The sequence below is a fragment of the Telmatherina bonti genome (assembly GCF_933228915.1).
Source record: "Telmatherina bonti genome assembly, chromosome: 9".
Classification (NCBI taxonomy): domain Eukaryota; kingdom Metazoa; phylum Chordata; class Actinopteri; order Atheriniformes; family Telmatherinidae; genus Telmatherina; species Telmatherina bonti.
Window position 1 is genome coordinate 19374787 of NC_136627.1, and position 16262 is coordinate 19391048.

Genomic DNA, 16262 nt, shown 5'->3' on the forward strand with positions numbered 1-16262 from the left:
GATAGCTTTTTAGTATGTGTATGAGGGGGTCCTCAATTAAAATAGGTTGGGAACCACTGCTGTATGCTGTAGTAACCATTACAATCACATAATTGATAAGGCCTACCAACTGCTTTGACTGACCTGGACAAAATTCATTGTGAGAACATGCCAGGATGTACTGAAAAGCTTTTTGGACCTGTAGGCTAAACTAAACAGGAAGTCAGACGTCTCAAAAGTGACATTTTTTTGGGTCCTTATTTACCTTCTTTTTTTTTTTTTAACTGCATTTAACAAACTCCCCGAACAGATTTATTGTATTTATGACAAAAAATGGTTTGAACACTCTGGAGGCATGTGTATGGATCAAAAGTTAACAAAAACTTTCTCAAAGTTGAGGTTATGTGTTGGCACCTCCTCAGAATTTGCTACTTCATTATTAAGCATGGTATCCACTAACTCTTACATTTAACACTCAGTCCTCGCCAGTGTTCCATGTTGAACACATCCATATGTCCAGATCTTGCCAACACCACCTCTCTGCCTCCTGGCAACAGGAAGTGACTCATTTTAAAACCAAAATGACCTAAATACATAAAAAAGAAACCCCTCCTACGACACTAAAACTTTCTTTTAGGAGAAATTAAGTTTTTTTTTTTCATTATCTCTAAAAGTTTGGAGTTTTAGACCCTTCCACTTTTGTAAGCTAGAGATCTGTTTAGTAATCTGATGTATATCGATGCACAGTATGTAAATGGTAAGAACCTTGTTGTACTTCAGGGTTGTTTTTTTTTATTTTTGCTCAATGTATGTAGTTACCATGGTTTCCCTGACCATCCAAGGAGGAACATGATTGGTTAACCACTGAGTTTGAATTCACAGTATGTGTGAGGCTAAACAATTGTCTGTTTTATGATAGACTGGTGACTTTTCCAGGGCGTACCCACCCCTCATCCAGTCTCAGCTGGGACAGGCACCACCATGCTCCAGTGCAGGAAAAAAAAGAAGAAAAAATAGGCAGCTGATGCACCATCGGAAGCCCAGATGCAGCCTGCATTTACAGAATAGTTGGGGGCCACCACTAATTTATCTAGTTTTATAAAGAGCCCCAAGGATCAGTCTCCCATTTCTCTGTCAGAAACTCAAGAAACCACAAGTTAGGTTGAACTTTGAAAGCCCCGTGTGTAGTGGTCTGAACAAAGTGTGCCATCTAGTGTTAACAAAGGTTAAGTAAGTAAGTAAGTAAGTAAGTAAAGTTTATTTATAAAGCGCTTTTCACAGATAAAAATCACAAAGTGCTGTACATAAAAATGGGTACAATAACACAATCAGCAACAATCAGCAAAAATTAAAATCATCCAAGAATCAACCAAAAGCTCTTCTAAACAGTAGAGTCTTTAGCTGCATTTTAAAAGAGTCCACAGAGTCAAGCACACGAAGGGACAGAGGCAGCTCATTCCAGAGTCTGGGAGCAACAGACTGGAAAGACAGGTCACCACGAGTTTTAAAACGAGTTTTTGGAACCTTCAGGAGGTTCTGGCCAGAAGACCGAAGAGAGCGTCCAGAAGAGTATGGACATAGTAAGTCGGTGATATACTGAGGGGCCTGACCATGTAACGCCTGAAAGGTCAATACTAAAATTTTAAAATCTATGCGAAATTTAACAGGAAGCCAATGAAGACGTGTCAAAACAGGGGTGATGTGGGCTGTTCTGGCTGCACCTGTCAAAAGTCTGGCAGCAGAGTTCTGCACAATTTGAAGCTTATTTAGAGTTGTCTTATTTATGTAAGTGAAAACAGAGTTACAGTAATCAATGCGACTCGAGATGAAAGCATGGATGATCATTTCAAGATCTGATTTTGACAACAACCTCCTTACTTTAGAGATGTTTCTTAGATGATAGAAACTGTTTTTGGTCAGTTGTCGGGTGTGACTCTCCAAAGACATGGCCTGATCAAACACAACCCCAAGGTTTCTGAGACTGGTTTTCACAGACGATCCCAGAGCACCAAGATAGTTTTTGATCATAGGTATCTTTTTATCAGGGGCAATGATCAGAGTTTCTGTTTTGTTAGAATTTATCTGAAGGTAATTTGAGGAGAGCCAGTTTTTAATGCAGGACACACATTCTAACAACATAGATAAAAAATAAAACTCTGAATCATTGAAGGAACAGTACAACTGAATATCATCAGCGTAAAAGTGATAAGATACATTTTCAAAACCACAAATAAGTCGGCCAAGAGGCAATAAGTACAAAAGAAACAAAACAGGTCCCAGGACAGAACCTTGGGCCACTCCACACGACAGTTTAGACACATGAGACATTATATTGTTTACCGCAACATTAAAGGTTCTACCTTTTATGTATGAGGAGAACCACTGAAGAACAGTCCCAGAAAAACCCATCTCTGATTTAAGTCGATAAATCAATAAGTCATGGTCCACTGTGTCAAAGGCAGACGTTAAATCTAGTAAAACCAAAACTGTGTAGCGACCAGAGTCAGCGGCCATCATCACATCATTTGAAACTCTCAATAAGGCAGTTTCAGTGGAGTGCTTTTTGCGGAAACCTGACTGAAATTTGTCGTAAAAATCATTTTCTTCCAAAAATGTAGTTAGCTGTTCAGCCACTACTTTCTCTAAGATCTTAGAAAGGAAAGGAAGTTTTGATATGGGCCTATAATTTCTTGGTTCCGCAGGATCTAGATTTGTTTTTTTAAGGGTGGGATTTACCACTGCATGTTTGAAGTAGTTGGGGACTGAGCCAGATTCCAATGAAAGATTGATCAATTTAACAACCCAAGGACCAACTACATCAAAAACCTTCACAAACAAAGATGTCGGTAGAATGTCTGCCAGACTTGAGGAAGGTTTCATCTTGGCACTGTAAAGGCACTGTAGTGTTGCAGTACTGTTTCAGCAACAGTTCATTTGGCATGAGAGCGTCCCATGTGAAGAGATTTGAGATGGCAGCGTACAGTGTCAGTTGTTTGAGCCACATGAAGCTTATAAAGTAATCTGACATTGTGAGGAATGCACAGCTTTAGTAAAGACACAAGTAGATAAGCATAGGACATTTTGTTTTTTGTATCATGGAGCAGCAAACCTCAAACTCTGCAGACTGGTTTTCTTCTGTACAGCCAGCGAGGTACTGAATGATTTAAATTAGTGTTTAAATACAATCAGGATTTTCCTGATTGTAACTGATCGGTTCACTACCTATGTCAAAACATACCAAAGCTTTCTCAAAAATCTCACATGACCTTCAACACTGAATACATCTTTATTTTCCACAGAATAAATTCAGTCTTTTACATACTCTGCCATGCATAAAGAGCTCTCTGTTTTAGCTTGATGGCGAATAATTCTCTAATCTCTCCCTTGGCCAGGCTTTTGGAATTCAGTCTCAGCTCGTTAACATGTTTGGCCTGAGAACCGACATTTTCAAATCCTTCTTGCACCAAATTGGCTCATAGGCCAAGACAACTACGTCACCCAGAATCCCTAGTGGCGGCCATTACTCCAAACTATCCATACAACATAGATCCTGAGCAGAATGGTTAAACGATTTCAACATTTCCGAGAAGGAACAGCTGCAGCATTCTGCTGCTGGACGATAACAGATTTCCTTTTCTTTCTTCTCTCCATGGATCCCTTTCACTTTTCTCTCTGGCCTCCATGATTTCATTTTTCTTCCACCGCTTGTCTTTTTCTTCATTTTCTCTGTCCCATGGTACACACCTCCACCTATTTTACACTGCCTCATCTACTCTGCACTTGAATCTCTTAGCTCCCCCTTGACACACACACACAACAGTACAAGCAACAACACACCTATTGCATGCTCACAATTGTGCAATAAGGAAGCTCTGCAAACAAATACCCCAGAATATTAGTCCAAGGAGTTTTAATAAGGCACTTTCACATTTCAGCTCTTAAAAAAATGAACATGTTATGCTGTCACAAAGTGGAAAAAAACTGTAAATGGGTTTGCATTCACTGCATAAAACTGCATTCAGTTTTACGATTGGTTTTGTTCAATCGAAGTGGATATTCAGAGGTATTATTACAAAGCTGTCACTTATTTCTTTTTTAATCTTTAAAGTCAATTAATTGTTTTAGCTCTTAGTTGTTAAAGACTTGCATATTACAAACTACTGTGTCTCCAACTAACCACAGAAACATCAAAATCACTGTAGAACCCTAGAGATTGAACAACCTAAAACTTCAGAAAAAAATTGGAAATTTGGTGCTTAAACACGCAGTAAAACGAAGTAAATACGCATAAAGTTACAGAAAGACATAACAACAAAACAGTGAGCAGGTTCAAAATGTTAGAACTGTTGTAACTTCCTCTCTTACTGCATGTGTGTGTATAAATGTTCCTGCCAGTTTGTGAACATGTTTCCCAAGCCTGTACTTTCTCTGCAAGAGTCCGTGTGTGTTAGTGTTGCCACATCTGGAAACAATAGACTTGTAGATGCTGTCACTTTCCCTTTACCTCAGGTTTTTTGAGCGTACCCTTAAACAAACACTCAATTTACTCAGTAAATTGCGGGAAGGCAATCGGAGCTGCACACTTAGAAATTATGACTCCATCTGCTCTGGAAGCACAGACACACACACACACACACACACACACACACACACACACACACACACACACACACACACACACACACAAACATGGGTAGAATAATGTCTTTCTCCAAAACATTTCCCTTCTATGTGTACATTACAGCCTGACTAATTTGAAAAAAAAAAAACCAAAACAAACACACATCTAAATACCTCAATGTTGAGATTTTATTATGCATACTGCAAGGTCGAAGTGATAGTTACTATTAGTGGTAAACAACCGTTTACATGGTATAATATCCATATTTCTACAGTTAATTCAAAGCAAATTTAATATTACTAGAACAAGACTTATCCTAATTTGGAGGAACTGAAAAACAAAGGATCCTTTTATATAAAATTTATCTAAATGAAGCCACAGCATTTTAAATATTCAACATTGGCACACTTATGAGAGTTTGAGTATGTGCAATCTGATGTTTAAAAACAGCTGTTTAATGAAGCACCAAAACCTAATTTGTCACCTCAGACAAAAGGTGGCAGCATTGTCAAGCTGTGAAACTGAACACGCTCTGGGGTTGCAGCAGTACATATATTACACTTGGTTCCTGTTCCTTACTTCCTGTTCTTAACTGCCTTTTGTAGCTTTTAAAATAGAATAAAAGCTTTATTGTCCTTGTACAAGAATACAAATAAATTCTGTCGGCATCTCTTATAGCATCTACACAATAAAAATATTAAAATAGTATAAATGAATCCACACCTCAATGAGGCAGAAATCCTGATTATTTCTAGTTTCTCTTGAAGGGAAATAATTTTTAGGTGATGTGTAGTTTTAGCTTTTAAAATGTGAGATCTTTTGCCTTTTTACTATTTAATTGGAAATTAATGACTTGATTGATTTAAAGGTTTAGGGGAGTGGTAGGCCAGTGGTTAGAAGTGGACTTGTGGTTGGAAGACCCAAGTTCAAGTCCATGAACTGGCCATAGATTGGTACTGGGAGGCTTTACTATCATTATTAATGGTATGGTCTGTATTCTGAGCTCTACGACAGAAGTGCTAGACTGTACTACAGTACAAATGCAACAATTTTATGGTTTTGCATTGATTAAAACTTTAAAGTTTCCACAACAAAAAAAACCAAAACATACATTTATGAATTGCCCTAATTTAGTTTCTCTCAACAAAAACAACACACACATGTACACACCCCTTCTCCAGTGCACTTGAGGATCATAGATGTAGAATCAAACAAACAAACAGGAAATCAAAAAAAGTTTTATTCATCTTCTGATACAAAAGTGTTTTAAATAAACAAGTTTTAAATTTTTGTCACTTTTTTTACAAGGATAAATTAGGTTTTTTTTTCTTTTATAATACACAAATGAAGTTGTCAGGGAACAGGAGTGTTCTACATGAGGGAGCAGTCCAGACCTTAAAGGCTACAATCCGCCCTGGCTTGCTCACGTCTGGGCTTCTCAAAAGCATTTACAAATCTATGCTGGCAGTAATGAAGGCGTTGCACACATTCGCTGTGTTTCAAGGCACATTCTGTGATTGTTTGGAAATGTCACCTGAAGCTCAGTGTGGTCATAAAATGAGAAGACAGCCAAAACATGAAGACAGTTTAAGAGGGAAACAACATTAGCTCAGAGGGGAGGTGGTCAGAGGTTAATTTAATTCACTTTAAGTGAATGTAATGTTTGTTTGACTTTGGAAATTTAATAAGTGTTCTGAGGTATGCTGGTTTTAGAAATGGTGTTTTTTTTTCCAGAGTTTTAGGTTTCACAAGAACCACCATTGCCGGATACATATTTAGGGGTAAATGTAGGATTGGAAAAAAAAACAAACCCTAAGTCGCTGTGTGAGGCACTATCTTGGTACACGCATAAGTACAAAGATTCATATTATTGCCCAGAACAAGACTTTTGAATATTCTACAAGAATATAAAAGGCCTAGAGTGACACATACCATGTAAAATACATACAAATGCTCACACACTGGACTGCAAATGTTCTGCTGTATAGATTGTCAGGCAAGTAGACAGGAGCAGTTTCAGAGTTTGGTAACTGCAGGACAGGATGAGTCAGGACCAACAAACTTATTGTATTTAAAGCTTGCACTTATTGCAAGGAACTGCTAAATTAAAATGGTGATAAAAGTCTACTATTAAAACCAACTGCCAGAGACAATAAATGGTAATCTCATCTCTAACGTCCATGAAATTTTACAAAGGTACAAATATCTCTTCCAGGGAGAACTCGATTGTCTGGGAAATGAGCCTTCATGTATCAGGCAAGGTCAGAAAGACACATGCTGGCATGTGACCAATGGCAGCAGCAGACAAACAGGTTAGCTAATAGTGGTGTCTTTTGGTGCCATCTCTGAGAAAATGCATGTCTATGTCTTCATCTTCAGAGAAAAAATACATTTATCCTCCCTTCCTCCCACTATACTGTGTGTATCAGCAAATGCATAACTCATTTTTTTTTTTTCTCCTTTTTGCATAATGTGTATTTTGGCAACTGATTGTCCCATGGCTTCTTATTCTTAAACTTGCCGAGAATGTTTGGAAAAGGGCAGGGGTAATAATTAAATTTCCTGGATTTCATGGTAACCCAAGAGGATATAAGGTACAGAGCTTCCAAGAAAACTACACACATCATTGGAAGTTAGCTGAGCTTCTCACAAACCACTGAGGTGAAACACAAAGGCATACATTTCCCAGAAGCTTTGAAGCCCTAATTTTGGGGGCCAGTACAGGCACACCATGTACTTAAAGGTACGTATATCTGCAACTGTGTTGCCTTCACAATATTTATGAGAAATGTCTACAGCGCTTATAATTACAAAAAAAAACCAAAACAAAAACCTCCCTAAACTATCCCTGGTAATGGCTCTGTGAACATCACTGTGCTGTAAAATGATTTAACAGTCCTTCCACTGCTGCTCCATCACTACACATATTAAACAATTATAGTGCATTACTACAGCTCAGAGCTCGTGTCCCAAATATTCATATCAATAAAAAATCACCTGTACTTTTTGTACTATAAAACACATATAATTCCGAAAAAATTAACATGTAAACAATTTGAGGATGCAAGGCAGTAATTAAGATTTTCATTACAGCTAATCTGCCGCTTTGATGTCTACGTTTTAATCGGGGTATCACTTGCTTTTGGGAAACTCACAGCCTACACTTGTATAAAATCAGCTCCAGTGTAAAAATTTTAAACTTCAAAAGCCCCTTAAGACACAGCAGCATTCAGGTTGACTGCGCTCCGCAGGGTCAGTCCCTTCTGCAGAGGATTCTGGAGATAAAGAGACAGAGAAGCAGGCATGGTGCCGATCAGCTTATTGGTGTGCCCTGTCTACATATTGATAAGTCTGTTCTACGTTTTCAATCTCTTTTTCCTTCATGTTTTTTGCTTTCTAACAGAGGTAGAGAAGCTACTCTTGCTGCTAGTGTATGACTCAGCCTGTTCTGGCCTTCATAACCCCTCCCAGATACACGGTGAAGAACAGTCAGGGAGCTCATGTGATGCTGTCATATCCAGTGGCTTCTTAGAGGAAGTCCGGCTACATTCCCGTGTCACTTCTGAGCCCACTCTCATCTTTTCAATCTCTCCATTCTTCATTTAGCAGAGTGAGTTTCTGTACAAGAGAAGCACGCAGAATGTCATTCCTGTCCAGTTGCATTCTGACTTTCTTTTCATACCACCGTCTCGTTGCCTTTCCCCGGTTTGATCCAGCCCTCGCCCGGTGCCCTCTTGCCACCTCGGCTCGCTCGGCTGTCTCTGAGCAGCCGGGCGGAGCAACGCTGCCAGGTGTGGAGAGTCTTTGCTGACCAGATCCACATCCCGGATGTGATGCCTACAAGCAGCGACATAAAGATTCGAAGCATCTCTGATGCAACGTATGAGTCCCGAGTGCTGGCCCTGAACTCTCCCCAGTGAGAGAGCTGGTAGAGGTAACAACCAATGACGGTGGATGCTGGGACGGTGTACAGAACAGAAAACACCCCAATTTTCACCATTAGACGCTCCAGCTTGTCCGTTTTGGCACCGTCCTTCTGCAGATTAGAGCGAATCTTGAAAAGAGCCACAAGGCCAGCGCAGATGAACAAAGTACCTGAGGGGGGAAAAAAAGGGAAGAAGTGTGATGTAAAAACAGAAAAACCATAATCAAGCTCATGAACTGAAGAATTAAAATTGGAGACGCTGAAGAAATATGATGGTAAAAGTGAGAAAAATGTCATGATGAGACATGAATAAACTATGAATAACTTATACCAGTGTGTTGTGATTACCTATGAGAAGGTATGTAGCCAAGGGTGCCACCACAAAGCCAGTGAGTGCCTCCTGCTGCTGGTTTCCAACATAACACAGCCCAGTCAGATCATCTGCATCCACCAGTCTCATGATGAGAATGACGATGGTTTTAACCGCTGGGATGGCCCAGGCTGCTATGTGGAAGTAAGAGCTGTGCATTTCAATCGCCTCGTGGCCCCACTTCAGTCCAGCCGCCAAAAACCAAGTGAGGGTTAGGATCACCCACCTGAAAGAGGCAGTGGAAAAGAGAGTGAAACAAGCTCAGGCCTACAGTCGAGTATAGTGTTATTTCAGACAGATCATGAAGTCAGTGTCAGTCCTCAATCCATGTACATCAGCTGATAGCAGCTGATCTTGATTCAAGCTGATTTGCTTCTACACAGCCACTGGTGCAGGCGGCTTGCCCCCCCGCTGCTTCCTCCACCTTCACCTTAGCTCCTCCTTCTCGCATTACTTCACATTTTAATGCCATGGCTCTTCTTTCTGCTGTCCACCCAACGACAGGCTTTCCACGTATACCCTCCCAAAACACTGCAATACATCCAGAGATGAGTCGTCACAAATGGCCATAATACTCTTCTTCTTATTTTTATAGTGAATATAAATCATGTGTTTCAGGAAACAAGACGCTAAAGCAGACTTTTAGGTCTCTGATCCCTGCTGGAGCATCTCAAAATGTTGTCATAACCAATCAGGTGGGCGCAGGCAGTCCTCTGTTGTAATTAGGTTATCATGACAGCAGATGTCACGAGCTACATAACCGGGGGCTGTTATCATACTTTGGGAGAGTGAAGTCCTTGGCCTGTTACTTATCCCAATGAGGAAGACAAACAGGAAAACAAGGGCTGAGTGAAAAGGAAGAAAAAGAGCTGCGACAGCAGTGTGTTTCCACTGCAACGTCGGTCCAGCACGCACTCGAATAGTGGCGCTTTTAGAAAGGGTACTTCTGCCTGTGTGGAAACAAATCCAACTCGTACAGGGGTTATGAGATGGGATAGCTTGATTTTAAAGAAAACAGGATGCCAGTCTCGTGTTCCAATTGTTCCAGCATTTGCCATTCACAACAGCTGATTACAACGGGAAAACTGGGACAAAGAGACGGAGGAGTGTGTTTGAACGAACCACAGAGAGGAGGCCATCCCAAAGAAGTAGAGGAGGAGGAAGACAATGGCGCAGCCCGTGCTTTTTAATCCCTCTTGTACCAGAATTGGTGCCGTGGCAACATCCAGGTCACAGGAAACACTCTCCCTCCCGAGAGTCAATCGCACCTAAAAATGAAGGTGTGGCTCAATTAATAACAGGAAAAGGCTGAGCTTTACTAAGCAGATCTTTATCTTCATTAAAAGTTTTTCTTTAGTTTTGTTTTAGCCATTTTGAGCTTGTCTGATTATTGCCAAAAACACACCAGATCGCCTACTTACCAGGTAGGCAACACTGTACAAATTACAGCACATGGAGAGAAAGATGATGGGCCTCTCGGGGTAGGAGAAACGCTGGGAATCCAAGAGAAAGGTCAGCACGGTCAGGGTGGTGGACAGGAAGCACAGAACGGCCCACACCGCCATCCAGGCATCTGTGAAGACTTTAGCCCCTCGTCGGTAGAGCCCGCTGTCGTAGCCGCACTGGAGAGCGCAGCTCTCAGTCTGTTTAAGCCAGGTGTACTGGTCGGGTGCAGATCCCAGACACTCCTCCTGATGGGGAGGGTGGCGGACTGGCTGGAAAGGAGTGTCCTCATCTCCTGGACCCTCCATACACATGTGGTTGTGGTCGTTTTGAGGTGGGAAGTGGCTGCAGTTGAGCACCTGGTGAGAAAAAATGATGGAAATGAACTTCAAATCATAAAAAAAAAATCCTTTTCATTCACATGGCTCAGCTTGCTTCAAGATCATAAAATAGAAATAAAACAGCCAAGCATAAAGATATTGTTTTCTTCTCTTTTGGTCCATTTTATGGCAGTAATACTTTTACAGAAGCAACAGTGTTTTTCTTTTTTTTTTTCTTTTTTTTTTTTAACTTTTGTATCTGGTTGAAACCAAAATGATCCCACAGTGGTGCTGTGATGTTTGGCTACGGAAGTCAACACACGGGGATTAATGTCAAAGAGGCTTATTAAAGTTTAGCTGGTCAAATAATACAAATGCCTCAAGATAAACAGCTGCTGCTGCTTATGCTCCCCTCATGCTTCACTAAACAGAAGGGAATTCAGAATTAAAAGAGCACCATACAAACCTCAAATGTAGAGAGACTGTGTTTGTTTGTTTCAGCATCGCTGTTTTATGCAGGGGATTGGAAAAATTCATGCAGCAATGGTACGAAATGATCAAAAACCTGCGACCGGGCCCATCAGCCAGACCTTGAAAACATTTTTGTGTTTTTAAGCGGTTCTCATGATGATGCTACTCACCTCCGGCCATATGAAGCCAAACTCATGGAGCACCGGGAGGCATTTTCTCTTGACAGATAGACACATGCTGCCACACGGCCCGATGGGGATGGGGACCTTGTCTGTGCACATGGGCACATAAACTGAGCAGAGAAAAAACTGGAAAGAGATAGAGATAAAATATTAACGTGCTTAAAATGTTACTTGTTTCTCTATGTTGCAAAAATGGTTGCATTCTGACAAGCTTTTTTCACTCTACATACCACAGTAGGTTTATATCAGGTGGGTTTGCATGTGGTTCCATCTACTTAAGAACACTCTCACTATCTGCTTTATCTTTCATTACAGTGTATCTTTATTTCTACTTACAGGCTTTTCATCTTTGCTTCTGGTGAGAAACCTCAACCATCACTAACCTGGTTCAAGGTTACATGTACAGCTTGTCATCTTTAGGATGTAAATTGCACATAATTACACTGAGGGTATGCGCCCTGTTGTGCTTCACAATCCCCTCAACCCCTGTGAAATAGATCCTCCAGATGTGCTTATTAAGATAGCGAACAGTTGTATGTGACTTTTGAGATGCGAGTGATGTGGGAGATGAGCCAGTCTGGGGTTGCAGAGGTCAGAAATTCTGAAGTAATTTCATGAATCCACTGTGAAATCTACCAGAAGCCGAAGTGTTAAACTGTGCCAGGCTCATGATACAGAGAGTCCGCTGCTCTTAGATAAAGCACACAAACAGATGTTTTATGTGTTTATTCTGGTGTTGGGAGGAAGGGGTTTTGCAATTCAAAACTGACTAAATATGTATCAGGTCTCGATAAAGAGTTAAATGTTAAGGGCTTGCAGCCTTGGTCCAGTGATAGACAGACTGCAGTCCTTGAGCTGAGCCCAAATGAAACATGAATCCAAGAAGTGTGTCAAGGTTGGGTAATAAATACACATGGGATGTTAAACAACACTGACTGTCTATGAGAATTAGTTTGCAAAGTAACCTAACATCGGTGATCTCAGCAGCAGCTTGTGTTTCTAACACTAAACACACAATGAAATGAGTGTATGCTGAATAAATTGAACCACTGAGCTCCTGTTATGTTTAATATCTACAAACTGATTATGCAATGAGGGGGGGGGGGGTGTTGTCATTATTAGATGTGATAAAAGCAAATACTTACTGTGTCACAGACTATGAGGAACTATCCAATGACAAAACCACTCCAACTCTATTTAAACCTGTTTTTAATCAGTGTCTGGGTTGCTGCAGAGTGACTGATCTGGAGACAGTATTTGATTTCCTTCCACAGATAATGACTATAAGTTGCCCCAAACTTACTATAAGCTACTTGTTCTCGGCCATTTATGACTGGAAATGAAATCATCAGTGTTTACAAATGAACCAAGCCGCCCCGCGTTTGAGTCTGTGGGCAGCTTTTATGTGTCGGCTTACACACTCACAAAGGTTTATACAAGCTGAGGATATTGAATTACATGCAATAGAATTTCTAATGCTTCTCACGGTGGGTTATGCATACCCAAGCAATGATGGCAATGTAACACATTCTGGGTGTTTTCCCCCCTGTAACCTGAGTGCTGGCACTTCAGTGCTAAAAGCTGCTCCGGTTACCAGTCAGGAAGCCTCCCATTAGAGCAAATGTTAGGCGATCCCATCTCTCTTTCCCCCCCTTTCTCCCTTTTTAGCTGTGTGTATGTGAATGAGAGAGAGAGAGAGAGAGAGAGAGAGAGAGAGAGAGAGAGAGATGGGTGTCAGCTAAACTTACTGGACAATTTACAACTGGTGGAAGGCAGTCTGATTTTATGCCACAGTTGCTCCTTGTTCTGCCTTCTTCTCTCACACATTGCATGTCTCCTAAGAACTATGTCAATTCAACATGCCAAAACATTAGTTACCACTGTTTCACAACAGCTGCACACCCAGATACGGCTCTAAAAAAGCTGCAGTAATGATGTAGTAGTATGTGTTGTGTGCAAATGCACTTGTCTAAATGTGTTAGTGTATTGTAATACTAACTTCTCATTTTGTCCCCAAAGGAAAAAAATTAATAAATCATGTTATGTCACTAGTTTTTCCAATTATAGTCTAAAGTAAAATCTCAGAAATGCATAATTGGACCGATCATTTTTTTCCCTACGTGAGTGCATGAGTCAAACAAGCAGCATTTGTCTTAGGACACTGAGGGCACCATTGTTTTCAAGAAGACAGTGCAGCGTAAGGCACTGAAGATTCAGCTGTTGCTGTGTGGGGCATGAACTCAGAATGTCAACAGACAGAGGGGGCATTTTCAATGAAATTAGCATGGCAGTCTGGCAAAACAGGAGAGAGGGCACGCAAGGATCCCCCCTCTCACCCCACTTACGATCTATAATATGGTTATTATTACTGGCACCATCAGTCTGAGCAGAATAGGCTGTAAAGTTATTGCTGGTAGCTTCCTGTCATGTGCTCTGGGACCACACTCTGCTCCAATGTCTCTGTGCGCACACACACACACACACACAAATATAGCACACTTTCTGGACTCAAGACAGGCTTTTAAAAAATTTTTTTTTTTTTTTTTAAGAGACCAGAACCTACATTCCTACGGCTGAACATGACAGCATAATCTTTCACGTGTACTTTACAAAGGAAAAAACACACAATATGCTGTAATGTGTTAGAAGAGCAGTCCGGTACCTTGAGCTGACTGGAGCAGCCGTACTGGATGAGCGGGGTGAACGTGGTCAGCTGCAGCTCCGCGTCCGACTGCAACACGTTGCCGACCAGATTGGGCATCTTGGTGACGTTATAGCCGAGACCTTGGCACATGCTGATCCTGATCGGGTCGCAGGTCATCTCCTCCATCTCGTCGCCGAAAGTGTTGACCACGCAGAGCGGACAGACCAGGAGGAGCACGGCGGCTACGGTGAGCGACATCCCGGGCGAGCCTCCCCCCATACCGAGCGGGTGCCCTCTCTCTCTCTCTCTCTCTCTGGAAGTTCTGGCACAGTAGTAATTATCTCCACAAACACGATGAGGTCGCCTTGGAAACGGAGACACGTGGATACGGTCCAACAGGAGTGGAGCGCGTGTAGTCCGTCCGTGCGTTAAGGAGGAGATGATATCCCACTCAGAGCCATTCAAATATCCAGAAAGCTGGGAGATCTGTATCTGCTTAAATAGTCATCAGCGTTTTCTTTAAACAGCTACATAGTGGATCGATCTTCCGTTCCTTGTTTCCACGTTCAGTCAGTCCGTGTGTTGCGGCGCAGCGCAGAACCTAGTCACATCTGCGGCTCTGATTTTGCGCCCACTGCCTGCAAGCGTCCACTGGTGAACTTTATTGTGTCTGTGAAGGGAGACTATTTTCCCTGTCCAAAAGGAGATCCGACCAATCCACGCGCAGGAGTTGGATTTCGCTGACCAACCCCTGGCCAGGAGGGCGGGAACCTAAAAGAATAAAAGAAGAGCCAGCATCGAGCTACTCCCCCTATTCTCTATCCCCTTTTCCTTTCCTTCTCTATTATTTTGCCTTCTCCTGTCTCATTTCCTTTTCATGTTTTTCCTTTCTCATTGTATTTGCTTTGTTTTGCTCTTCCTGCAAAGAGAATCATTCAGCATTCCCAAACAAATTCTGACTGAGTGTCCAAAACGTGTATGTTTTGCTACCTAATGTGGTGGCTTACATATATTTTTAGAAAACATCTATATTTATGCAGTATGTATTTATGCATGGTTATTTCATTTTATCCGCAAAGTCCCTAATGGCTTTTTAAGGCTGTCTGGAACTTCACCACAGGTTCAACTCCCCCTTTCTAAAAGCCCGTCAGCTCTAAGTGCTCATGACATTGTAATTGAAAGTAGGGCCTTAAGTGATGCTGAAGCATTGGAAATCTGTTTTGCATCGCAATGAATGCACATACTGGATAGGTTTTGTTTGCTCGTGGCACCCTGGGAGAAGGCCTCTCTTTTACAGCATGAAACTAGCAGTGAAGAGTGTTGTTTTGGCTTTTCAGCACTGGAAGTGGACTTGGGTGAGAAAGTGTTTGGGGTGGATCTGGGGGGTGGGAAGCTTGAAGGGCACTTGATTTAAGTGATAAGTACAGTTCTGAGACTCTTCAAGCATCTGCCAGGTGTAATCAAACTCAAGAACTCTGCAGAGCTTTTAAAAACACAACAGATATCTGACTTTCAAATGAGCTGCAATCTCAACCTGAAGTGAGATGCACGTAGAAAGCAGATTCTTAATATTTGAGTAGATACAAAAGTACTTCATATGTCCAAACACTAGTTACTTAAAATGAAATGTTTGATTCTTTGACCCAAATGAATATACACACTATATGTGCAATAAAGCAGAAGTTCACCTTGACTCTGAAATATATGCCCCTTTAATTTGAAGTCGAATCAGAAACATGAGCAACAAAAAAAGAAAGAAAGAGTGGGCAATAAGAAACTCCCATTTAAACAGAGTTCATAAGGAATCATCTTAATTTCATCCCAAAAATGGTTTAAATATGCTAGAGATAGAAACAATAAGCTAAAAACTGAAAATCACGAGTTTCTATTTTTCTGGGTTTTGTTGTTGAGAAGTGACTTAAAACATGAGCACATGAGTAGTGGAGTTGGGAGCTGCTGTGCTCTGTTTTCAAGATTACCCTGATTTTACGCCAAATTCAGAGTGACAATTGATTGGCAGCAGCAATGACCTCTCTAGCAGGCCACCCCAACCCCCAGCACACTATCATCTCAACACACATATATATTCGAATGACCACCATCCCCCTCCGCTGCTCCTCAACTGAACCTGAGGTCAAGACCTGAAGTAATTAGCACTGAGCTGAAACAATGGAGTGTGCCTTGGAGCTGATGGTTATCAGGGTAGCGGTGTGTGTGTGTGTGTGTGTGTGTGGGAGTGTGTGGCATGCATGCAAGGAAAGACGTGAATTGATGATAAAACATTCAGACCAAGACTGTGGCATTTAA

General features: G+C 41.4%; 1 protein-coding gene across 1 annotated transcript; it reads right to left on the bottom strand.

The window, feature by feature from the left end:
• Positions 1 to 5822: 5822 nt before the first annotated feature.
• On the bottom strand, positions 5823 to 14594 carry fzd4 (frizzled class receptor 4). Its single transcript, XM_079246381.1, has 6 exons — positions 13974 to 14594; positions 11300 to 11437; positions 10317 to 10697; positions 10018 to 10163; positions 8874 to 9121; positions 5823 to 8695 (listed from the first exon to the last, which is right to left on the bottom strand). Exons 1-6 carry the CDS (start codon positions 14232 to 14234, stop codon positions 8277 to 8279), a joined length of 1593 nt encoding a protein of 530 aa, XP_079102507.1. The 5' UTR covers positions 14235 to 14594; the 3' UTR covers positions 5823 to 8276.
• Positions 14595 to 16262: the final 1668 nt, after the last annotated feature.

Excerpts from the sequence above, each read along its gene's own strand:
- fzd4 (XM_079246381.1), bottom strand. The coding sequence starts at position 14,234 with ATGGGGGGAGGCTCGCCCGGGATGTCGCTCACCGTAGCCGCCGTGCTC. Across the intron at positions 10,698-11,299 it reads TTGGCTTCATATGGCCGGAG|GTGCTCAACTGCAGCCACTT; the intron begins GTGAGTAGCATC and ends TTTTCTCACCAG. Across the intron at positions 8,696-8,873 it reads GGCTACATACCTTCTCATAG|GTACTTTGTTCATCTGCGCT; the intron begins GTAATCACAACA and ends TTCCCCCCTCAG.